Source organism: Euprymna scolopes, chromosome 12 (genome assembly GCF_053919585.1).
Source record: "Euprymna scolopes isolate OS-2025 chromosome 12, ASM5391958v1, whole genome shotgun sequence".
Lineage (NCBI taxonomy): Eukaryota > Metazoa > Mollusca > Cephalopoda > Sepiida > Sepiolidae > Euprymna > Euprymna scolopes.
Genome location: NC_136493.1, coordinates 56052817 through 56073274, shown reverse-complemented (window position 1 = coordinate 56073274; position 20458 = coordinate 56052817). Strand labels below are relative to the sequence as shown.

General features: G+C 34.2%; 2 protein-coding genes across 4 annotated transcripts in view; one reads left to right on the top strand and one right to left on the bottom strand.

Annotated features, from left to right (window-relative positions):
- LOC145291294 (uncharacterized) overlaps positions 1-20458 on the bottom strand; it is a 109630-nt gene that overhangs the window by 35229 nt on the left and 53943 nt on the right. For all 3 annotated transcript variants that reach the window (XM_080136973.1, XM_080136972.1, XM_080136971.1), the window contains one exon: positions 18596-19411. In XM_080136973.1, the coding sequence (XP_079993099.1) occupies positions 18596-19322 (727 nt within the window). In that variant the 5' untranslated portion in view covers positions 19323-19411. The remainder of the gene's footprint in view (positions 1-18595; positions 19412-20458) is intronic.
- LOC145291292 (telomerase reverse transcriptase-like) overlaps positions 6515-20458 on the top strand; it is a 159098-nt gene continuing 145154 nt past the window's right edge. The window contains exon 1 of the mRNA XM_080136959.1: positions 6515-6666. The gene's annotated coding sequence lies outside the window, so the exon portion shown is untranslated. The remainder of the gene's footprint in view (positions 6667-20458) is intronic.

The window sequence follows — 20458 nt, the reverse complement described above, 5'->3', positions numbered from 1 at the left end:
CATTTTAGTGCACCATCTATTCTCACAGGAATTAACTCCTTCTTTTTCTGGGGTGTGTGTAAATTTGTCATGTAAATCCATTCTGTCCATGCGAATGCCTTTCTGTTCAAGCTGATTGCCAATTGATGATAATAAAATTGATTTTGGACTATCTTTAAACACATGTGACTTTTATAACAGAAACATTTTCAATGGCAACAGCGAGTGTGTAACTAGTTGTAAACATCGCAGACCAATTCTAATTTGCAAACGAATATCGACAACAGTAACCTTCAGTTATGGACATCAAAGACCGTCATACGAGACAATCATCATGGATATAGAAGGGACACAAAAATGTTCACAAGGATGATCTAAGTTAATCCAAAGCATAAATAAGGATCGATAACATTTTGTTACCTTGGTAATAGACATAACATTAAATAAGGCCATAACATGTATTACCTGAATTATTTGTACTATTGATCTAATCTTGAATGTTATTCTTAAAACATTTCGGCCAATGCAACCCCCCACCTTCTGCAAGTGCGTCTTGTAGAACGTGGTGAATATATATATATGATAATGTAGTATTAATAGTATTTCTTTTTTATTGTGATAATTAATTACTTGGGCATTCATTAGTATAGATAACAAACCGAAAAAGTGTCCAAGAAACAAACAAATGTTACCAAAGACGAGATAAATTACTCTTCTACTTATCAAAGTAAGTTTTTGGTGTTTTAATTTATTTTAAAGTGCTTATTAAGTTTGAAAAATGGTGGACATGAGACGATCATCTTTAGAGTCTCGATAATCGATCAAATCTCAGAAATAAAGCAAAATACTTGTAGAAAACCACCCAATAAATGTCACCATCGTATTTATTTTGTTTCATTACCCGATTTTCAATATCTCCGCATATTATGTTTTCCTAATGTTCTTATAGCCTTACGTGTCGTAGGTGACATGTTTCGCCTTTGTACAGATGTTCCATGTGTATGGGAAGAATACGAGTTTCTCTCTCTCTCTCTCTATCTCTCTCTCTCTCTCTCTCTCACACATACACACACACACACGCACACATACACACACGCACACCATAATCTGAAGAGGACAATAGTTCGAAGATGTCATATGCGAACTTTGAATTTTAATGAAGTTATTTCACTTGGGCAACACTGTTTCTTATTTTACCTCCTTTTTCTCTCTCTTACAATAATCTGAAAACAGCTACTCTCGAACACCGACGTGTTTAACGTTATTGCTCTGTGGCATTATCGAGTTACTTATATTTTCCCTTCTGTCTCTCAATACTATAATGAGGCATATTTTGTTTTAATGTATTTCCGGGCAACTCCAAATTTCTTGTCATCCATTTCCCCTTCACACTATAATGAAATACATATTTATTTTAATATATTCTCGGGCAATGTTTCATTTCTTGTTTCCCCTGGACACTAATAAAATACATATTTGTTTTAAGGTATTCCCAGGCAAGCTGAGTTTGTTGTCTTCCCCTTTCCCCTTTTACAATATAATGAAACACATATTTGTTTTAATGGAGTTTCTTTTCTATTCTTTCTGAGTTTTTGTATATTAAAAAATACGCGTTTCTTAAGGTGATTCAGTTTCTTTCCAAATTCTATGATGACATTAAAATATTTCTTTAAATATTGCCCCTCTTGACAAATTCTGTTCAGTTGACCCCCCAAAAGAATAAATATAAAAATATATGTCTATATTTTGTTCTAGTCAATGCTGAAAAAGAATATATCAACTTTGTGAATGTGCCTTGTATGGATTTCAACTTTTAGTTGATTACACAGGCGCACCACAGACAGACAACGCAAAAGTAAAAATAAGCTTTGAGGTACGTAATTACACGAGTAGATATTCTTCTAAAAAAATTTTTTCTAAAATCTTCCCCCGTAATTGAATGCCAACTAAAGATTGATTTCTCTTTTAAAACAAAACCGATTTGCATAAGTTTGTCGTTAGTTAACAAAATGTTATTTGGATTGTGGAATAGACAATTGAACATAGTCGACCGGGACATTTTTAATAAAAATATATATATATACGCGTATTATACAACGGTTGTATAATAAAAGATTTGACCGTCCGGGCCTAGGCTTTCGATAAACATCAAGCGCGAACACACTATATTATGGTATAAGTCTGACCCGTTTAGAAGGAATAGAAACATTCTCGTTTATTTATTTAGATTTATTATTTAGTAATAATGTAATATTTTCCATTTGTTAAATAGGCTGAGATATTCGTTTCCCAAAAGATTCAAGATACGGACTGATATACATACAAATAATAAGATAAAGTGCCGCTTGTATAAGTAAGTGACACAAGTTGTAAGGATGAGATGTGTTGGTTATGCGGATACCACACCAGTACAGGACCTTTACAAGTCGTTTGTTAGAAATTAACATACAAAAGCTATTCTTTGTAATCTTCAAAGAGAAAAGAAAGAAAAAGCGAACAGTTTTCTGCCCCTTGTTTATTTTTTCTCTTCTCTTTGCAGTATTTTTCTATTTAAAATTAAGTTACGAGGCAACTTTTGGTGAATATATTTTTACTAAAAATATCCCGGTCGACTATGTTCAATTGTCTATTCAAAAATCCAAATAACATTTTGTTAACTAACGACAAACTTATGCAAATCGGTTTTGTTTTAAAAGAGAAATCAATCTTTAGTTGGCATTTAAATACGGGGGAAGATTTTCGAAAAAATTTTTTTAGAAGAATATCTACTCGTGTAATTACGTACCTCAAAGTTTATTTTCACTTTTGCGGAAATATATGCACATATTACAAAAGTTTTTACGGTAATCTGAAAATTAAAAAAAAACACAAACAAACAAAAACCCAACAATAACACCATAAGTAAATATTTAAAAATTAAAAAAAATAAAAATAAAGAATCGAAATCGGTAATTGTATCGGAATCGGAGAAAATACTGGAGTTATCCTTTCATTAGTTCCTACACATGCAGCTCAGTTATTCATGCATACAAAATTAGTTCCAACTAAAATTTTGCCATTATGAACACGAGTTCATTTTTATTTGGAAAACAGTTGTTCTATTGGGAAAGCATCTAATACGCTTTGATGTTAGTATTCGTTTTCGTCTCTATTGCTACATTGTAATGGGATCCAGAAACCGACATGGCTAATTATAGTTGGCATTTGATATGTGAACGCAGAATAATGGGTTAATAAAAATCCTCCATTTAAAACACACATAAAAACTAAATACAATTAAAAACAATAGAGAACGAGGATTTCAATTTCACACCCTAATAAGCATTTGAAATTATTTACTGAGAAACTAATTAATTACCGAATTTATTTGCCGAAATATGACAACGGTTTGGTCATTATTTATGATATTATACATATCTATAGTAGAGTAGAGAGAGGATTTTTTATAATTTTTGCTTCCCTTATTTTTTAATTTTAATTCTCACTTTCCATGGGCGACGTTTCTGACAAAGGAGGAATTGTTATTTGAGCTAGTAAGTGAACGTGGGACCACACGGACACAGATGTTATCACATTGCAAATTTAGCTTTTTTAAACGAAAGAACATAACGACGGTTCGCGCATGCGTGGTGTGCAAACCACGCCGAAAGCAAGAACCCCTTCAAACAAAACGACATGTTTACACTAAATAATTGACGATTTTTTCCATTTTTTTTTTTTTTCAATATTATGTATCTTTTTTTTTCCATAGGCATCACCACTTATCAAGGTTAAGAGGCCACCGAGGATAAGGGTTAAGAGTGTACAGTAGAAATTGGACAATATAGTAATCGTTAATAATGGAAATTCAGTAAATTTGTTAACTATTATGGAACGGTTCATCAAAAACTTGTTTACATTAGACTTGACGACAACCATATTGTAGTCAGCTGGAAAGCAGGAACACCGAAGATAATTCCACAGGCGTGCAGTTCTAAGAAAGAAGCTTTGTTCATGGAATCTACGTTTAGGTTTAGGCACAGATAAAGAGTGGGGGAAATTAGTGATAATGTTTTCTGCTAGACGGGTGTTTCTTGTGAAAGTCTGGTGAGAGGGGACATTAAATTGGAGCTCAGCTGAGCACTTGCCATGAAAATAACGATAAAGCAGAAACAAACTCGCAACGTCTCTTCTATGAGAAAGAGGTTGCAGGGAAGAGAAAAGGACATCCCCACAAGGCTACGAAGTCTATTTTGAACTCTATCAAAGCAGGATAAGTCCTTTCTAGCAGCTCCTACCCAGATGTGGCAACAGTACTCCGTCCTTGGACGTACCTGGCTCTTACATAGATATAGAATTTCATCAGCAGTGAGATATCTACTGGATCGATAGAAGGATCCCACCATTTTTCCAGAGAACCATTCATTTCAATTGATGCCAGATGGGGATCAGAGCGTTGATGATGTAAAGATAAAAGCTTGGTTTTAGATGCATTAAAAGTAACAAGCCACCTCTTTCCCCATTGTACAACTGGCTCAAAATCAGAGGAGGGGGAATAAGAGAGAACTTGGTCGTTTCCAGTCTTAGATGTGCTACCAAAGATAGTAGTGTCATCAGCATAAATGTCTATGAATGATGTAAGGATGTGATTTGGAAGATCATTAATGTAGATCAGAAAGAAAGTTGGGCCCAGGATGGACTCTTGAGGGACTCTAGCATTAATACTGAGAGCTTCTGATTTCTGTCCCTCAACCACTACTCTTATGAACCTATCATAGAGAAATGATTTAATAATTGAGAAGACATTTCCAGCTATACCGTAGCTGGAGATTTTGTGAAGTAAACCTTTATGCCATACTCTATCAAAGGTCTTTGATATGTCAAGAGCAATTGCCCTTGAAAGGTAGCCTCCGTTGAGAGATTCGCTAATCCTATGAGATATCTGTAAGCACATCTGCTGTAGATCTAGCAGAACAGAAACCACATTGCATGTCACTAAGAAGGTTATTTTTGCTGCGATGGTTGATTACTTCTCTATTTAACACAGATTCGAGCAACTTATTCATGACGCATAGGAGATTTATTGGCCTGTACTGAAAGGGAGATGAGCGATCACCTGAATTCTTAAATACAGGGCATACTGATTAGATTTTCCAGGGTGCCGGGAAGAAATTCTCCTTAAGACAACGTTTAAACAGTTTTGTAAGTATGGGCGCTAGTTCTGGTTGAAGTCTTTTGAATACTATAATTAGAATACCGTCCGGGCCGGTTGTTTTACTGGAATCAAGGTTTTTGATTAGCTTGGCAACATCACGTACAGATATTTGTATATCACATAGCATGTTTTCTGATACAATAGGACATATTGGGGGTTGGCGGTCTTGGTTGCAAAGGGTAGAATTAGCTGCAAAGTTCTTGGCAAAGAGTTTGGCTTCGTTTGATGCTGACGAGATGACCTCAGGTCCATTTATGAAAGTTGGGATAGAACACACGCTTCTGTTCAGGATTCTGATTGCTATTTGCCAAACTGATACAACAGAGTTGTCAAAAGATTCAAGTGGAGACAGAACGGAAGCTGAACACAGTTCGGGTCAAGTTGTGAGAAAAAGGTGTAGGAGACTTGCATACTGGCCGTCAGTATCGGGAACACGGGTGGGTTCGTGAACAATCTGAGTGAGGTCATAAGCAATGGAGAAATCATGACAGAACCTCCCCTCATCATCGGTCTTGTTTGAGTGAGTTAACCATTCCACATTGTGAACATTGAAATCTCCACAGACATGAATATTAGTTCAAGGATAAGTAGATAGGACGTGGTCAATTTTCTCAGATATGTTTTTAAAGATAGTAACTCCGCTGTTGTGGGGGTGATAGAGAGCAAATATAAATGCAGTAGTTTGAGCAAGTGCAACCGGGAAGCACATATAGGGTAAGTTAGGATCTTCTATGGAGATGTCCCTACCACATGGAAAGCCATCTTTTATATAGGCACATATTCCATGGGGGTCAGATTTGGAAGTTAAGTTAGAGTATCCTTTAATTACGAACTCATCTAGGGAACTGATCTGTCCAATGTCAGTTTCGCTTAGAAATAATATTGTTACATGAAAAGGCTTGTCCCCTTTTCATGTAAGTAAAAATAAAGAGAATTAGTTAAATGAAAATAAAATCAGATAAAATGGGAATCGAACCCTGTAGATAAGTTTTAAAGAACAATAGATTTTAAATGGAATGTCCAGTAAATTGTTGATTCTGTTAAAATATTTGATAAATACAAATTTGGCTGGAAACTATGCACATTGTTAGAAAGAATGCATAATAAAATATGGATTATATGAATTAGATAAGTAGGTTAAATTCCTTTGTAAAACAACAAAGGAAAATGGGAAATTTCCTGGTCATCAGAAATGGTTTCAAAAACGTGCAGATCGTGCATGTTGATGACACGTGACTTATAATCACGTTGGCCAGACATACATGTGATTTCTCACTATAGGAGAGTTCGAAGTTAGTCAGAGAGTCGAAGAGTCAAGAGAGGTTCAGACCGAACCTTGGCACCGTCTGGTAGCGAGAGGGTTTTAGAAGAAGAAGATGTAAAGAAACTTTGAATTCATGGATGCAAAGCCATTGACCGGTCATATGGAAGAAATAAATGATCATCATGTTTTTCATAACATGCGTCTTCGTGTTGTAATTCAACGGAAAAAGGTATTGTCCATTTATGTATAAGAACCTTTGATAAAATCATCATATAAAAAATATGTGTTAGAAAGTATATGTCTCAAACTATAAATGTTATATAAACACTCCCGTTTCATACAGAACTGTCAGTAGCATAAATGCCACTCTCTCGGTCTATCTATCTATATATCGAATCACCTTCTTAAAGTGTATTTATATGTACTCTCTCTCTCTCTCTCTCTCTCTTTATATATACTTGTTAATGTCTCCATCTCTTCCAACAACATGATTAAGGCACATGAACACTCCTAAGACTCTTACTCTTCTTAACATGAACAACAAAAGAACGTTCATCATCTAAATAATAATAATAAACGAACCACAAAAAATACAACAATATGTCTGGTTTAGTCTCCTGTAATTGGGATTCAACCTCTGGAAGGTTAGAACGTAGACCCCTGATGTTCGAGAAGCAGACATGGTAGTGGGGTTTACGTTAAAAGTTGGAGATCCGAATTTAATCGTGTATTTTTAGATTAGAAAATATCATTAGAAGCGGTATCATTAGAAAGAGTGATCTGAGAGATCACTCTTTCTAATGATACCGCGTTTGTGACTGTACAATGCGGATGAAAACGTTTTTAGCGGGAACACACACACACACACACACACACACACACACACACACACACACACACACACACACACACACACTCTAACGACTAAGATTGATATAATAGTATTGCCTGGTCGTAAAAAACTGTAACAGCGGAGGGGGCGTTATCCGGTCGTAAAATTCGCTTAAATGTGATATTTTCATTTTAAAAACTTGTGTGCAGAGGCGGAGGGGAGAGGGCGAAGTTACCCGGATGTAAAAAAACAAAACAAAAAAAAAACGGGACTTGTCAGAAGCGAAATCAAAAGCAAAACGACGGTTCGGGCATGCGTGATTTACAAACCACGTCGAAAGGAAGGTTCTTTTTTTATTTGACTACCCTTCAAACAAAACGACATTTCTACGCGAAATAATTGTCGTTTTATTCCAATTTTTCGATATTTTTTGTCCGAAAGATCCCTCTTTCTAATGATACTGCGTTCATGCCTTTACGATTTAGATGACAAAAGTTTCAGTGGACATACGAACGCACACACACAGACGTTTGAGATTTATTTAATAAACAATTTTATTTTTTGTTCGTTTTTATTGAATATTATTTATTTCATTTTCGTGCAGTTTTTACAGTGTTTATTGAATAAAATTGATAACATAATATGAAGTGTCAATCTTTTCCTTCTAATACTAGCATGTAGCTTCAAATACCATTTTTGGTAACTATTATATTCGAAATTTATGACGTAAAATTTCGTTTTGGAAACTGCAAGTTATACTTTGTTCCAGCATACTTAATTTTTTTTTGGCAAACTATGCATCCTTTATGACGTAAACTATGCATCCTTTATGACAAACTACATTTAATGCTATGATGTCACTATTCTTGACGACACACAGCATTTAGCATCTGTATTTCATGTACAACAACGTCAGACTGCTTTTAGCAAATTACTATTTATGATTTATGACGTCTCACTGCTTTTTTTTGATAACTACCATTTATATTATGTTGTCAACTTTGCTTTTGGAAACTACCATTCATCTTTTATGAGTTATCCATTTTCAAGTGAATATATTTAAGGCTTTTTCCAAATACTATTCATCTTTTATGACATTACGCTGCTTGTGGTAATATTTCATATGATGTCAAACTGATTTTGGCAAATACCATTCATATTTTTATAGCGTCATACTACTTTTATAACGTCACACTAACTCTATACTGCATTCTTCCTGCACTATTTTTAGATGGATTTACACTACTTTTGGCAACTACCATTCAATCTTTTATGCTGTAACACTCTTTTAGGCAAATACATCCTTTATGATGACGTCATAAAGGATTTGCCTGGCGTTTTGCAACTGTTTAAATGTGCGACATCACCCGTTTTTTACGTCATTCTTTTGAGGCGTCATCTATTTCCCACGGAGACAAACAAACCAGATTCCCAAAGTTTTAGTAGTATAATCTATATATATAAATTCGTATTTGTCTGTATGTTTGTTTGTTTGTTCACAATTTTATTAATATATACAAAAGGTCAGCTACTTTACTATTTCATCTATTTCTATATATAGTATGATTCTTGCAAAATATACAATTAAGAGGCAACCTCATTTGCATATTGCATTAAGGAAAATCGATTTTACTAAATAGCGATATGTTAGTCAATATTTCTAGCGAGAGAATTGTTTTAAGTGTTCTATTTAAAATTGTTATTTAATACACTAATATTTATGATATTATATTTAATTTAATTTATTTGGAATTATTTCCGACATCGACTGTTTTTAAAGACGTAGAGTTATCTCTCCCCAAAAACTTCGAAACATAAGAATAGACTCTTCACCAAATAAAATAATTTGGTAATCTCAATAAGGTTTTAACTTGAAAAAAATAATTCCGTGTAGACAGAAAAATGTTTTTTTGATTGTTTTTTTTTTACTATTAAAAAAAAGGGAACACTTAGGAATAAACTGAAAAAAATTCATTTGTTTGTTTTTAATATTCTTGAAACGGCTACACAGAAACTTTGAACACTTCGAATTCAAACTTCAACCACACTTTTAGAAACACCCCCCCACTCAAAAAAAGCAAATCGAAAATGCCCCCTCCCCCTAAAAAAGCAAATCGAAAATTTCCTTTATTTACGAAAAAAAAAAAAAAAAAAAAAAAAAACAGTGAAAAAAGTGCATTTACAAAAATAAATAAATAAAATAATAAAAAACGCATATTACGCACGCGTTTGGCTGATTTTTTATTTTCGGTCGTTCGGGTACTCGCTGCTATTTTTATTGAAGCAAAAGTTGTTTTGATTTATTTTTATTTATTCTTTTGGGGGAGTTCTTTCTAACGCACGGACAACAAAAAGTGCTCAATACCCGGAGAATAGTTTATTTTCTTTGTATCCCTTCTACCGAAATAGAGTATCACGTACTTCTTTGTTTGGACGATTACATTTACATGTTTTTATCCGTTCTTTTATTTTTGAAATTGTTGCCCATGATGAAAATAATTAGTATCCTTAGGTGTTGTCAAACAGAACTTCATATCAACCCGGGCAATGCCGGATACCCATGCTAGAGGATATATAGATATTGATAACTTTTGTGATTGTAATAGATTGCACCATCGAGAACTTTCAAATATTTGTACGAATCTGAACTTACTGGATATTATACTTACACATTGCAGAATGGAAAAGTAAAAAGACATAAAGAAACACATTTTCTTCGTGTTGAAAAAAGATTGTGCGTTATTCTGTTACCCCCCCCCCGCCAAAAAGTGCAAACGGGAATATAAATAAATAAACGTGTCAAGTCAGTCTCCTGATCTCTCATCGACCACATCCTCCCCTCTTTGTATGTCCGTGTATTACTCTCTCGATATCAATTTGTTGCTCTGTCTCAGCGTTTGTCACCGGATGCGTCTGTTTTTTTGTTTTGTTTTTTTTTTAAATTAAAATGTTGATATTAAATCCGTAGTAATTTTGTTTTCATTTTTCCTTGAGATATCAATCCTCAGTAAGAATCTATCCATCTTCCTCTCTAGTATCTATGTATGGTTACTAAATTATGAGAGGTTTTTTTTTTGGCAAGAGAAATGTGTCCCATTGTTCATAATCTTGTGTATACTCTCCATAAAAAATGACGAAAAAATATGCTTTGCAAGTGTTTGCACTCGCTATTTATCTAGATATATAACTAAAATATTCATATAAAATCATAAAATTACGCAACTATTTAATTTTTCATTTTTAAATTACTAGCGGGGGTGCCCGGCGTTGCCCGGGTGTGTGTAGGTGGTGTAGTAAGGAACCACGGGGGGGGGGTCAAAAATGGTAGTAGCGGGGGAGAAATCAAAACAACAGTAGGCAGTTTGGATGGAGAGAGGTGTTAAAAAAGTGGTAGTCGGCAGGCAGCTTCGAACCCATAAGGCGAAGGAGGAAAAGAAGGTTAAAAACAGAACATGATGTCTTAGCCGATGTCTCCATCGCACAACCAGAAGTCCTGAGCGTTAAAATTAAGTGGAGTCAATCCAACCAGGACGATGACTTTGCGAAAATGTCGACACAAAAACCGACCCCTCCTTGTAGAAAACTGCCCAGTTGAGGGTGAAGGAATTAATGTTTTTAGCCAAATTTTCGATATTTGTCGTCCGAGAAAAGATACCGATTTCGTTAGCATCCGGCAAAAGTTTTTAGCAGATATACATACATACATACATACACACTAACAGACGATTGAGCTTTATATTAAAGATTATTATTATTTTTGATGATCTAAAGAAAGAAAATCACCTGCTGTTGATGTGTTTTTTGTCACAGGGCAGATGGTTTCTTTTTGAATGCATTTCAGGTGAAGGGGGTAAGTCTCGGGTAGTTGTCTAAACTGTTATTTGATATCTCATTCCCTTTCACCATCTGAAATAGTTTCTTCTAAAAGCGAGAAAAAAAACATGTGTACTACTCGCTAACTTTTGTGTGACGGGATAGAAGTATATATGTATATATATATATATATATATATATATATATACTAGACTACCCGTGACCCGTTGGGTCAGTATGTTATATTAGCTATGGAATTAATATATGAACGTGACACTTGTGACGTAAAGAAAATAGTTTTTTGTGACATAACAGAAACATTTCTATGAAAGTATATTAAACTGAAAAAAGAATATAAATAGATTTCTATGTGTTGTTCTGTTTATAATTTTTTATTTTCGGAAAAAAAAACTTACAGCCATTGAATTATAAGTGGTTTGCTATACTTATAGGTAAATGTGCACTAAACAGATACCATAATACATTAATAAGTTAAATTCAAATTTTGATATATCTTTTAATTTAAACGCAAAAACAACAACAAAAAAAAAAACAATTGAGACGCTGAAAACGTACACAGTAAAACAATACGTTTTATTGTCGCGTTGATTATTTATTTGTAACGCAAATTAAAAAAAAACATATTTTCGAGGTTATTTATTTATGTTGGTAGTTTAGAAGAAAATGTATTAATTTTTTTTAAGAAATGTGTATTAAAAAATGGAGAATAAATAAAAAAAAATGAAGGCGGTAGGTAAACTGCCATTGTAAAATGCTCTTATGGTTGTCAACGGGTTAAAGTAGATTTATTTGTAAGAAAATTGTGTTAAAATAACTTAAACATAATATGGAAATGAATGATGTAAAAAAAACGCAGAAAGAATTGTTTATTTGGATAATTTAAACACAAAAAAACAAACGTTTTATTGTTGCGTTGATTATTTGTTTATGTACGCATGCGCAACCGGAAGTCGTAAACCGGATATTGGGTTACAAACCCGTTACAAGGTCATTTGAGTTTTATAATTATATATATATATATATATATATATATATATATATATATATATATATATATATATATATATATCTATATCTGTGACGGGACGATTTCAATATTTTTTCCGATTCTGATACAATTAGTGATTCCGCACTAAATTCCTGATTCTGATACAATTGCCGATTCCGATTCTTTATAAATTTCTAAATATGTAAGTACAGGGTTGTTATTTTTCCTGATTACAATCAAAACACATGTTAAATGTGCATATATTTTCTAAAACGTAAAAACAGACTTGTGGGGGAATGATCTAAAGATTTTAGTTTTCCTAGTAGTTCAAAATTAATAAATATTCATTATTTCAAAATTACTCCGAGTGGTAGAAGATTTTGTTTTTAACAAGATCAATTAAAAAACAATAATTAAAGGAATCGTTTTAGGCATCAGAAAATAGGCACTAATTTTCCTGATTCCGATACTGATTCCAATCCTCCCAAAATTTCCGATTTTTCTGATTCCCGATATATATATATATGAGTTTTGGGACGATTAATCGGAATCGGGAATCGATTCAATATCCTTTTCATTTTGAACCAATATATAATTTCCCTACTCTATGATTTAAAAACTTTAAAAACTTTTAATTATGATTTTCTATGTTTATTGTATTTAGCAAATTAGGTATAAACCATTATAATATTTACTAATATTTTCTGAGGACATGGGTAGAAATCGAAAACCTATAGATATACTTATTGAAATATATTCTTTGTCTTGCATATAATAAAAATTTTAGATTTGAAATTTAACTATTTCACGTCATAAAGTTTAAATTACTAAATTATGATATATATATATATTTTTTTTTTTTACATAGGCATCACCACTTATCAAGGCCCAGAGACCACTCGAGAATAAGGGTTAAGAGTGTACAGTAGTCAATTGGACAATATAGTAATCGTTAGTAATGGAAATTTGGTAAATTTGTTAACTTAAGTGGAACGGCTCATCAAAAACTTGTTTACGTTGGACTTGAAGACAATCAGATTGTAGTCAGCTGGAAAGCAAGAAAATGGAAGACAGTTCCACAGGCGTGCAGTTCTAAGAAAGAAGCTTTGTTCATGGAATCTACGTTTAGGTTTAGGCACAGATAAAGAGTGTGGGAAATTAGTGATAATGTTTTCAGCTAGATGTGTGTTTCTTGTGAAAGTCGAGGACTTGCAATGAAAATTACAATAAAGCGGAGACAAACTCGCAACATCTCTTCTGTGGGAGAGTTGCAGGGAAGAGAAAAGGACATCTCCTATGAAGCTACAAAGTCTATTTTGAACTCTATCAAGGCAGGACAAGTCCTTTCTAACAGCTTCTGCCCAGATGTGGCAACAGTACTCCGTCCTTGGACGTACCTGGCTCTTATATAGATGGAGAATTGCATCGCAGTGAGATATCTACTGGATCGATAGAAGGATCCCACCATTTTTCCAGCGGCATTGGCAAAGGATTTAATGTATGTGTTCCATTAGATTAGGAGTAAAGGTCAACCCCAGAAGCTTGTGAAAACATGAGGCCTCCCCAAGACGAGAACCATTCATTTCAATTGATGCCAGATGGGACTAAGAGCATTGATGATGTAAAGATAAAAGCTTGGTTTTAGATGCATTAAAAGTAACAAGCTACTCCTTTCCTCATTGTACCACTGGCTCAAAATCGTGCTCAAGATCAGAGGAGAGAGAATCAGAGAGAACTTGGTCGTTTACAGTCTTAGATATACTACCATAGATGGTAGTGTCATCAGCATAAATGTCTACGAATGATGTAAGGATGCGATTTGGAAGATCATTAATGTAGACCAGGAAGAGAGTTGGGCCCAGGATGGACCCCTAAGGAACTCCAGCCTTAATACTGTGAGCTTCTGATTTCTGCTCATCAACTACTACTTTTATGAACCTGTCAAAGAGAAATGATTTAATAATTGAGAAGACATTTCCAGCTATACCATAGCTGGAGATCTTGTGAAGTAAACCTTTATGCCATACTCTATCAAAGGTCTTTGATATGTCAAGAGCAATTGCCCTAGAAAGGTTTCCTCCGTTGAGAGATTCGCTAATCCTATGAAATATAACTGTAAGCATATCTGTTGTAGATCTAGCAGAACAGAAACCGCATTGCATGTCACTAAGAAGGTTATTTTTGTTGAGATGGTTGATTACTTCTTTATTTAACACAGATTCGAGCAACTTACCCATGACGCACAGGAGACTAATTGGCCTGTACTGAGAGGGGGATGAGCGATCATCTGAATTCTTAAATACAGGGCATACTGATGAGATTTTCCAGGGTGATGGGAAGCAATTCTCCTTAAGACAACGTTTAAACAGTTTTGTAAGGATGGGCACTAGTTCTGGTTGAAGTCTTTTGAGTACTATAATTAGAATACTGTCAATCATACTGGAATCAAGGTTTTTGATTAGCTTGGCAACATCACGTATAGATATTTGTATATCACATAGCATGTTTTCTGATACAATAGGAAATATTGGGGGTTGGCAGCCTTGGTCGCAAAGGGTAGAATTAGCTGCAAAGTTCTTGGCAAAGAGTTTGGCTTTGTCTGATGTTGATGAAATTACCTCAGGTTCATTGATGATAGTTGGGATAGAGCACACACCTCTGTTCCTGTTTGCTATTTGCCAGAACTGGTGGGAAACAAGCCGCTGCTCAGCTACTTTGGACTTGACGGAATGAGCATACAACTCTCTTGTGTTCTTTATTACTTTCTTACAATGGTTGCCCGCAGTCCTGAAAGCAGATTTAGTCCCATCTATTGCGTTGGAAGCAATGGAAAAAGTGTTTTCTGTGCGCAATGATAGCAGCACATTCTGGAGAGACCCATTCATTTATATACATACATTAACCTTTATTATAGGGTGGAGAATATGCCAACTTTTGTATCTCTAATAGTTATAAACAATTAGAATCTCATTGTATTCCAATAACAGATTACAATATGGAACCTTAAAGTCTACACGATTAATGATTACTACACTACCACCTTACATTCATTAACCCTTATCCTTGAATGGCCTTTGGGTCTTGATAACTAGTGACTCCCTTGTAAAAAACAAAAAAACACACAAAATTTTTCAGTTTGTTTTCATTTATAGTTAAAATAAAAAAAAAATCAATTTTGTTATTTAAATATACTAGCAAATATATATTCCCTGGTGGCATATTTGTGCTATACAGGAAGAATGGTATTATGACGAACGAACATATAACTACCCCAAACATACTACTTCAAAATGAGGAGATAATGCCCGGGAGGATGGTATCATGGCAACAGAAAAAAAATACTACACTGCTTACTGAATTGAAAAATAATTTATTAGTCTGAAATAGTACATTACATTGAGTATTATAGTATTATTTTTAAAGTACAATAGTACATTAGTAAAAAAAAAAATAGTACTATTTTTATAGTACAATAGTACATTAGTAAAAGTGATAGTGTAACATTACGTGGCGTTACACTTTTCTTTAGTAATTCATAAAAATAAAACTGGAAATAAATAAATAATATCCGGGTCGGCAGTTTTTTCTTTATTTAACAAAAGATTTTATTACCGTTACGCATGATACTTGCCAGAATAACGGAAACAGTTGAAGAACAACTCTCAGCTGACCAAGCTAGTTTTAGACCAGGTCGGTCATGTTGTAGCCAGATTTTAAACCTGACCTAATTCATTGAGGATGGATTTGAGACCAAAAAAAAAACAGGCACTGTGTTTGTAGACATTACTGCAGCCTATGACACTGTCAACCACAGGGCACTCATACTAAAAGTAGCCCAAATAATACAAAACTCAACATTGGTGAGCATAATTGAATGTCTACTTAGTAATCAGCATTTCTATGTTGAGATGGATGGCAAAAAGAGTAGATGGTTTATCCAAAACAATGGCCTCCCACAAGGTTCAGTTTTGGCTCCAACCCTATTCAATACTACACTAACGACCAACCACAATACCTAAATATACAAAGATATATATATGTCGATGACCTATGCATCGCCACCCAGACAAATAGTTTTGACATCATAGAAGAAAGACTCTCTGATGCCCTATAGCCACTCTCTCTAGGTACTACAAAAAGTGGTACTTAAATGCAAAGCCAAACAAGACCCAGGTTTGCGCGTTTCATCTTAATAATCACCAAGCAAATCGGAGACTAAAAGTCATATGGAATGACAACATGCTTACACATGAACCTTTCCCAGTCTACCTGGGGGTAACTCTGGACAGAACACTCTCTTTTAGAAAACACATTACTAAATTGAAAGGTAAGCTGTCATCACGAAACAGCCTTCTCAGTAAGCTTGCCACCAGCAATTGGGGTGCCGACCCCAAAACACTGAGGCAAACAGCTCTCGCACTGTGCTATTCCACAGCAGAGTATTGTGCCCCAGTATGGGCAAGATCATGCCATGCCTATAAAATTGATGTAGAGTTGAACATACCGGACCATAACTGGTGCCCTAAGACCAACTCCCCTGCCAGCTCTATACTGCCTAACTGGTATTCCACCATCACATATCAGGTGAGAAGTCATCACCAGAATAGAACGGTACAAACAACTTAACGACCACAGGCACTCACTGTTTGGCCACCAATCAGTGAGACAAAGACTAAAATCTCGCAGTAGCTTCATCAATATAGAGGAAATCAATCCCAGGCAAGCTGCCTCCTATAGGATGGAACAATGGTGAGACTATAACAGCAAGAATAAAAATGAAGCCCTACCAGACCCAAAAGAAACACTCCCCAGGGTTCAACCTTGGTAGAAAAAACTGGGTGACTCTAAATAGAGCCAGAGCCAAAGTAGGCAAAACAAAAGACAATCTCCACCAGTGGAGTCTAGACACCTCACCTTTATGTCCAAGTGGAGAGGGACAAACGATGCACCACCTTAGGGAAAACTGCCAATTGGGTCCTCATTGCTCAAACCAAGACCTTAAGGAGGCAAACAGCACTGCCATGCGATGGGTTAATTTCTATTGTGATAAGATATGATGATGACCATTACACTCTCGTCTCCACACCACATAAAATGTCTCTCGCTATCGTCCATCTGGCCTGGTGTACACTTTTCTTCTCCGACTTCACGCCAGCTGCAGCCAACTATTTCTTGCCTCCGACTTTACACGTCCATTTTCTTTGACGCCGACTTTTTTCTTCCCACCATGTGGTACATTTTTCTCCTTTTTTTTCCTTTTTCTTCTCGCGCATACTTCCTAATTTGCATATGCACGTTTTTCGGCTACTGCTGCTACTAATCTCTTCGCAAGCCAACCATTCTTCGCTGCTGCTGCTATTTTCCCACATGCTCATATGCACTGTGTTACAATATTATAGTTTAAAATTCAGACAAAGATATATATATATATATATATATATATATATATATATATATATATATATATATATATATATATATATGTATTATTAACGAAATTAAAGAGCACTAAAGGGGAATTCGGATGTGCCAAGAATTAAGAAAAAAAACATTAAAAGAAAGATTTTAATCTGTATATACGGCGTTTAAAAGTGACTAAAATTGACACAACGAGGGGAATATATATATATATATATATATATATATATATATATATATATATATATATATATATATATATATATATATATATATATATATATATATATATATATATATCAGACCGGTGCAAAAGTTCTTGTCAATTTAAAATTTTATCTTAAAAATTAAAAGAAAAACTGTGTGCTTTTGAAAATCTTTATTCCTAACAATGAAGATTTTTCTTCTCTATACTTGATTTCATCTGCCAATGAGCTTATAAATGCCTCGCTTGTAAAATTCTTCAGGTTTTGATTTGAAATACGAAATATGTTCAATCTTCTCTCGTGATCATCTAAATGGTTTTGTAACCCTCGAAATAAATGATAATCTGAGGGAGTTAAGCCAAAGTAATATGCAGGATGGGGCAAGATTTCTCAGCTAAATTTCCTAGATCTTTGGTCAATAGTGCTGTATGAGGACGAGCATTATTATCGTAATCATCAAAAATGGTTCCTTTTCTGTTAACTAAAGAAGGTCGTTTTCGGGTCAACATGGCTGAGAACATTACATAAAAATATGAATAATGCTTTAATAATCTAAAAGAGAAAGTTATAAATTATTCATCGAGATATGTCTAAGTAATAACAATGTGTATAAATAAATTAAAATGTTTTAAAATGCCAATTCTAAAAATCAACAAAACTTTTGCACCGACTTCATTCCATTTAATAAAAGAGTCTTCTTAGATTAAACTGGTTGCCACTGAAAGTCTCAGAAAAAATGATTTTTCACTTTTTTATGTAAGAAAAAATTATTCAACATTATTCAGTTTTCTAAAACTTTCAAATACAAGAGAGAGAGAAAGAGAGAAAGAAAGAGGGAGGAGAGAGATATCAGATGTTAAGGATAAGATTAAACACTTACCTAAATTATCATCTAATGAAGGCATGTCCTTTAGAGACAGAGTTGCGTTGTTTCTTATTTTGTTTTCAAGAATTTTAGTCGAACCCGGAAGCTCAATAACGTTACTTGATCCCAGACGTTTTCTGACGTTTTGGATACTACTATTACGACTACTACTACTATTGTCCTCATCAATGACATGTTCATCATCACCACTACTTCCACCATTGCTACTTCTGTCGACATCTTTTTCGTTAATTTCCGAAAATATTCGATTTTCAGCAGCGAAATTTCCTAATACCTCTTTTTCTACTTCAACTTTTGTATTAGATTCAGTACTACTGCCTGGATGGCATGAACATTTGTAAATACGTCGCACTTCCTTGCGTATTTTGCGCCAATATCGGCGCTCATCCAACATATGATCCTTCAATCTGGTATCAAACTGCAGAATGCTATTTGGAATTGTTTGATCTTTAAAGGTTTGCAATAACACCGCCTGCAGTTCAACCATTTGTAACATTGATCGCATCTGAGATCTCAATATTGATATCTCTTGACCGATACGTTCAACTCCCAATTTTTCGTCATTCTCTTTATGCGCCATGGCTTTATATATGGTAAATTCTTTAGAACCTGTGTGACGATCGTCTTTCTGTATAAAATTATTTGAATAAGAATACTCTCCATTGACTTTTGAAAATCTCATTAGAAAGACAGACATCATGATTATTATTAACATTTCCATCGCCTTAGGAACCAGTTGCAGAAACTTGCTATTGCTTATGAAAACCCACAAAAGTCAGTTCTTAATCATTTCGATAACACTGGAGCAACCTGATAAAAAAAATAAAAGAACAACATTATATACTGGATAACATAATGTATTAAATAAAGGTTATTTAGGAAATATAAAATTAATTTTTGAAACAACAATTATCTTAATAAGAACACACACACACACACACACACACATGCACACACAGAAATATTTTTATAAAATATCAAAATATATATATATATATATATATATATATATATATATATATATATATATATATATATATATATATATATATATATATATATATATATTTGCACTTGACGAGGGACATTTGTGGGCACTGATTCGTAGCCTTGTGGGTAGAGCTGCCGACTGTAAACTCAATGGTTGTAGGTTCGATCCACGGCTGGGGAAAGGGTTTATTTAGCCACACTGATGAGTTGTGATACAACGAAACAGTACTGTATGTGAATAACTTTACAGACGCTAGTATTTAATTCTGTTGGGAATCATCAGTGTAGGGTATCACGAATAATACCGGTTGAGAGATTCGAACCCGGCTAACTCCATTAACCGTGAGAAATATTGTTGAAATTTAAGCGTTTATTTTTAAATGTTTTTTAACGTCTGTCAGAGTGATCTAATCATTATATGATGATCTGCTGTTGCGAGCTAAATTGACTGACTTTATTGGTTCCTAGACAAAAGGAGGGTGGACCTATAAATTCACCCTTGTCCGTTTGTCTGTCCGCACTTTTCTCAATAACTACGCCTTGGAAATTTTTGAAGTTTCGCACAAACATTAAACATGATATGAGTAAAAAACATTATTTTTAAATGCATGTGTCAACAGAAGACGTTAAAATTAATTTTATTTTATTAACTCTAGTCTGTGTAGTTCGTTAATAAAAATGTGTTTGTTTTACAAAAGGTAAGTTTTATATTATTTTTTATCCATAGCAAAAAAAAACTCCATTAATAATTATAATGCAAACGCTTATCCATAGAAATTAACACAAACACACGAAATGATGACGTCACTATTAAAATGTGTACTATTGACGTTTTACACCTCGCTGTGGAGGTACCTACTGAAACAA